Here is a 5,777-nt window from a genome sequence, read left to right as displayed (position 1 = left end):
TCATAGCCGTTAGAGTATCGACAGCCAGAACGTTCGCTTGAGCCAGAGTGCGCCGGATCCGCTTCCGTGCAGCGGTTTGGGTGTTGAGTACCCGTGCCACAGGCTGTTCACCTCCACTCAGTCTTTCAGCATCTTCCTGGTCAGATGACACATCTTCGCATAATATGCTCTAGTAATTACGACATCATTTTGGACACCGCGAAACATAGCAAAATTATAATTTTTGATGTTCATCAAAATATAGAAGGTAGAAAATTTGGAAATTCAAATCGAGAAATAAATGGATTGATCGAGTCTCCAAATTATTCATCTCTAAAGTAACCTTTACTATATTGGTTCTACTATTAACAAGTTATCATGGCGCTGGCAAGAACATAAAAATAAGTTTCAACGTTTTTGTGAAGGCAACAATACACAAATGTCAATCCTACCATACTTTTGAACTTATGGAGTGGATTAATTCGAAATCACCCTTGCAAAAGAGTATGAGAATGTCGACCAACAGCTATTGAAGCCTAAAACAAGCAATTTTATAAAGCCAATAAGCAACGATGGAAAGCAACTTTTAGGGAGCGGCTGGCAAATCGATCCAATTGCGAGTGTGTCGGTAAACATTCTGCTGAAAATTGCTATGTTCACGTTTGATCGCTTTAACCCAAGCGATGGTTAGAAGAACTGAGTGCTTGGACAGTGATATTTTTTGGCAGTCACACAAAAAACAAGTGACTTGTAGATAATAACATAGGTAGATAGTCATGGAAGCCGATACAGGCTGAGCGTCAGACATAGAAAATGACACATGAACAACACCAAAATGACCACATCGTTTTCATAATTTCAATTACATTTTAGATATATATTTCGAAAAAATGAAGATTCAGTACGTTGATACAACTGATGAGAAGCCAGCTAATATTGATGATATTCATTACAAAGTGTACACTCTAGCAATCACACAATCAACGTGAATGCAATTACAATTGACACTGAAAAGTTGAAGTCTGATACCAACATTCGGGAGAAGACCTTGAATCTGGTGATGATGAATACGAAACTGTCTTCGAATTGAGGTATTTTTATACAAGCGCTGCAGAAGATTCACTTCACTTTTGATGGTTTCCAATCCACCAAGCTTATCGATGCTATCGTTAATAGTGGTAAGCGCTCTGTCGCGATATACACTATCATTATCACCAGGCAAAACCAGGCGACTGATGAGAGTGAGTTGACTTTAAACTCCTTGGAGCCGTTCCTGTTGATATACAATCATCTATTTAACGCACATGAACTCCCCAACAAAGTCAAAGCCGTTAAATTCATCGATAAAGCGGCTGCAAAGTGTATTTCTATAGTTGTCAATATAGTTTTGCATGGCAACTATATTCTAGATTGTAATTTCTAGAATATATATTCTGTATATATATATATGGTTGAATTAGACTTGTTTCACTCGATATAGAATTAATCTTGATTAGGATTGGCATTGCAATTTGTTAGCTGATTTGGGAGATTCCTTTTGCATGCAGAAGAATATTAATTGTTCTTCACGGCGCCATTGTCGTTGGAAAAGCTTGTAGAACGTTTACTTTTCCATGCTGCAAACAGTAGAGCCAAAGCACGCAATATCACCCACAGTATCCAAATCAAGAGTCTTGGATATCAACTTCGCTATAGTGATAATGGATAATGCTTGGTTTTGGAGGGCCTAGAGGGTCGAAGTGGAGCTTGTCTTTGCTTGAGATTACGAGCCAGCGGCTTGTTGGTTTGTTGGTAAAAACCGAAGTGAATATATTGAATTCCTTAGTTCGCTACCCTGTGCTACATCTAATTCTATCCGTCTGGATCTTTCTAAAAGCTTCCCCAAGCAACCTTATTTATCTAGCTTATTAATGGCTACCATTATGTCCATAATCAATATTCTAAATCATGATAGTAAACATTACCGTAAAACTGGTGACGTCATCCACGCACATTCAGCGGTGCTCAGCACTCCCACTCACCTCTAATGTTGAATTTTTGAATTCTTGCTTCTTGATGCCTGTCTTTTCGCAGAGAAACATGAGCGTCTTAGTCCCTAGTACCTTGGTAAGCATTTCCGCGAGCTGATGCTTTGTATCGACGTAGTCGATTTGGGTCGATATGTATTTAACACTTCTTGCGTTAAATGATGCTTGATCTCGACATGCTTACTTCTGGCATGCTACCCCGCATTCTGGGCCAGTGCTATTGCCTCTTGGTTATCCTCTCAGACTTGCGTTACAAGGTTCTTATCTTTTCCCAGTCCCCTCAACATCGCGCGCGTCTCGTAAAACGTCCTGGGTGCACAGGCTTTGGGCCGTGTACTCCGCTTCTGCTGAAGTCAGTGTCACAGTTCTTTGAAGCTTCGACTTGAACACCACTGGCCCATTACTAATTTTAACTATCACACCGGATACAAATCGTCTGTCGTCAATGTTGCATCTGCGCTCTGCGCCCGCGAATGCCTCAGCTGGTCCCTCCATCATATATAATTCCACACAGGCGCGTTGACTATAAGTATCTTAGCACACGAATCGCGGCTTGTCCATGCTGTATTCCAGGATTTTCGAGAAGTCTTGATAGCTGTGTAACTACGTAAGCAATGTCTGGTCTAGTAAATGTTGCTATGTACATAAGACTGCCAATGAGAGAGCGATATGACGCTGACTGAATTTCAGTAGCTTTTGCATTTGTTCCTGGCGATTGTCTCTTAAAAAGCCTGAGATTAGAATCGCATTTGTTATCGATCGTCTTGACATTCTGCTGACCGAATCGTTGCGCATCATTGTTGATGTAACGCGTTTGCTTGACCATAAGCGTACCGACTCTCATGTTGTGATCAATCTCGATACATTAAATAAACTTTGCGTCGCCAAGCTACTTCATTCTAACTTAACGGATCTCTACACGGGTCTTGGCTGCAATTATCATATCGTCCACGTATAGACAAACGTAGATTTACCCGCTTTAAGAGAGAATTACGTCACACACTGGTCCGAGCCACAACTCTAAAGGTCATTCGAAACGAAGACTCTATAAATCGTTCCATTCTAGTCACTAGCTGCTTGTCCTAGCCCGTAGATGACCTTATTCGACAAACAAACGTGATCCCCAAAAGTCTTAACTCCATGCGGTATCTCCAAATAGACTCGGTCATTTAGCTCACTATTTTGAGACGCAGTGTCTGCATCCAGCCGTTTCTTATCATATCCGTCTGCGACGCAAACAGCCAATATAATCCGAATCGAATTAATGTTCTCTACAGGAAGTACATTTCAAAAACAATCCACACCGTACGTTTGCTTAGATCCCCTTGGCGACAAACCGTGTCTTATAGCGAATGACTCGGCCATTCTTATCGCGCTCCAGAGCGAAAACCCATCAACATCCAATCGGACGAGCAGCTCCGCGTGATACAATAGACCAAGAACCGTTTTGTTCATGTGATAGTAGATCAATCTTCATTGCTCCTCGCCACGCCACTGCTTCATCACTTGCAACTGCTTCAGCGTATGTGTTTGGAATGTCAGAAACACCGTCAATTCTTGCCGCATACGCCAACACTGCTGTTCGGCAAGTAATCCATCTTCATCAATTCTTGGGTGCTTCGGAGACTGTGATATTTCGCTCTCTTCTGATCTTCTTTCATCATCCAGCTCCAAGCCGTCTTCCAGTAATAAGACTGGCTCTCGAGAACGCCTTGCCCGTTCTGTGCCTTGACGAAACACCAAACGATCTCCCCAATATTTCGCGGAAAGCTATATTCTGTCAGCTCTTGCCCAGTTGCTATCCGATCTTCGAGTGGTAGAAGTTGCTCCATATTGATATTGCGCACTGATTCGACCTCGCTCATCTCAATATCTGGCGTATACTCCTCGACACTGTTCATAGATTCGTCTATCAGCGGCCGTCGATCAGCAGGAGAATAAGTTGCTTCTTCAACCACTTTCTTGAAGCATGCGTAACTGACTCTTTTTCCGATCACAGTGTGTCGTAAATACCGTTAACTTCACGCTCATCAAGCTGAACAGATCGTGGGGTCTTGATTTTTGATGATTCGAAATCATAAGCACGATACTCCTTTGCGTTTTCAGCATATCCAAAAAGCATACACTTATAGCTTTAAGGCTCGAGCATTGTTCTTTTAGAGCTGTCAACGTGAGCATATCCTTGGGACCCAAGCACACATAGGTTTTCCATTCGGGTTTTCTGTTTTTAATTACTTCGTACGGCGTCATGTCACTTTGTTCAGTGTTCACAGATCTATTAATCAAATAGACTGCAGTACTTGAACCAAAACATTGATATGTTCTTGTAATAAATCATGCTTATTGCCATCTCCATGATAGTGCGATTCATACGTTCCGCTACACCGTTTTGTTGCAAATTTCAGTATACGGTCCGCTGATGCATGATACCATCCTGGGAGCACATAGCTGAGACCTTCTTGTTCACGAATTCCGTTCCATTGTCAGAGCGAATGCATTTAGTTTGCTCTCTCCATTGCTTTTCGATAAACGTCTTATATTTGGCGAGCTTCGCGGCGACCTAAGTCTTACTCTTCAGGAAGTAAGCAACCACGAGAAGTAATAAATCATCAACAAATGTTAGCACATATCTTGCTCCTCCTTTATATACCGTTTGCATGGGTCCCATCACATCCGTTTGAACTAACTTCAAAACACGCGATGTCTTATATATTGAATGTGACGGAAACGGCTATACGCCAGCCTCAACCACAAGTATATGACGCGTCAGCTTGATCTGTTGCTAATGGTGCCGAATTATATGTAGCTCATTATCTGCCTGCATCAAACTCAAGGATATACTTAGAAAAATTCCCCATGCAGAAGAACACCCGTGTTTTTATTTTTTTAACTATAACAGCTCGAGCACCACAATCACAACTGATCCACTGGCGTCGTTACTCCACGAACTATCGCAGTCAGCAACACCATGTGATTTGGCAACACATGTCCAATTCTTTGGAACTACAACTCCGCTGTTTCAACCGCCACGCTATCCCCAACCGACCTCAATGTTTCGACTTACACAATCTTGACAGTTACTGCCGATGTTAACGGTACAGCGACTTTGGGAAGTGGGTGTTGCTTGATCCCAACATTCTCTCGTTTATAAGCTCACAACTAACAGTCCAAATCCATCAGCCGTCAATGCCCTTATTTAGACAAAATCTTTCGAACGTTTAACCAACAAGGCCAACCTTTCAGGCTGATCAATCATTCAGGTGGACAATCACAAACGGTAATGCTAATCCCAAAAAATTGATCATGCAACCTGTTATCACGAATGTACCTGCAGGATCTAGTTCTCGTTCAGATATGATCAATCCATTCCGTAATCCTTTCAGTACCGTACCAGTCACGATGAGTTATTTCGCCGCCTAACGTCCTTAAAGGTAACGGTAGGAAACGTCTCAATCTGGAATAAATCTGTCAGCTTCGTCTCTTCGTTCAAGAAATGTCGAACTCTGGCGTTGACGCGATGGACACTATTTTGCAATGTGCCGTTCATCACTAGATACCATTTCACTCTCAATTAGTATTTTCAAATCTGGTATTCAGCAACAACGAACGGGTTCTTCACTGACAAAGAAAACCAAGCCAAAAGCATACGATTACTACTACAATGTAGCAGTCAAAAGTGATTATGGAAAAGGCGCAAAATTGAAAGTGATGATCCAAGAACAAGCTCTGGACGATGCTTGCAGCGATTCGATAGCAAACCTATTCCCACAG

At 42.0% G+C, this 5,777-nt stretch overlaps 2 protein-coding genes across 2 annotated transcripts; both read right to left on the bottom strand.

The window, feature by feature from the left end:
* Window positions 1–928: 928 nt before the first annotated feature.
* Window positions 929–1,372, bottom strand: PHALS_01276 (uncharacterized protein; the record flags this gene model as incomplete). Its single annotated transcript, XM_024731111.1, has 2 exons — window positions 929–1,211; window positions 1,284–1,372. The coding sequence occupies 2 exons, from the start codon at window positions 1,370–1,372 to the stop codon at window positions 929–931; spliced, it is 372 nt and encodes a 123-aa protein (XP_024581322.1).
* A 3,524-nt stretch (window positions 1,373–4,896) lies between these two features.
* Window positions 4,897–5,553, bottom strand: PHALS_01275 (uncharacterized protein; the record flags this gene model as incomplete). The annotated part of the gene is made up of 4 exons (XM_024731110.1): window positions 4,897–5,020; window positions 5,071–5,144; window positions 5,335–5,343; window positions 5,428–5,553. The coding sequence occupies 4 exons, from the start codon at window positions 5,551–5,553 to the stop codon at window positions 4,897–4,899; spliced, it is 333 nt and encodes a 110-aa protein (XP_024581321.1).
* Between the last annotated feature and the right edge of the window lie 224 nt (window positions 5,554–5,777).

Source organism: Plasmopara halstedii (genome assembly GCF_900000015.1).
Source record: "Plasmopara halstedii genome assembly, contig: Scaffold_1343, whole genome shotgun sequence".
NCBI lineage: Eukaryota > Oomycota > Peronosporomycetes > Peronosporales > Peronosporaceae > Plasmopara > Plasmopara halstedii.
The sequence above is the reverse complement of the archived record's forward strand: the minus strand, read 5'-3'. Positions and strand labels throughout refer to the sequence as shown.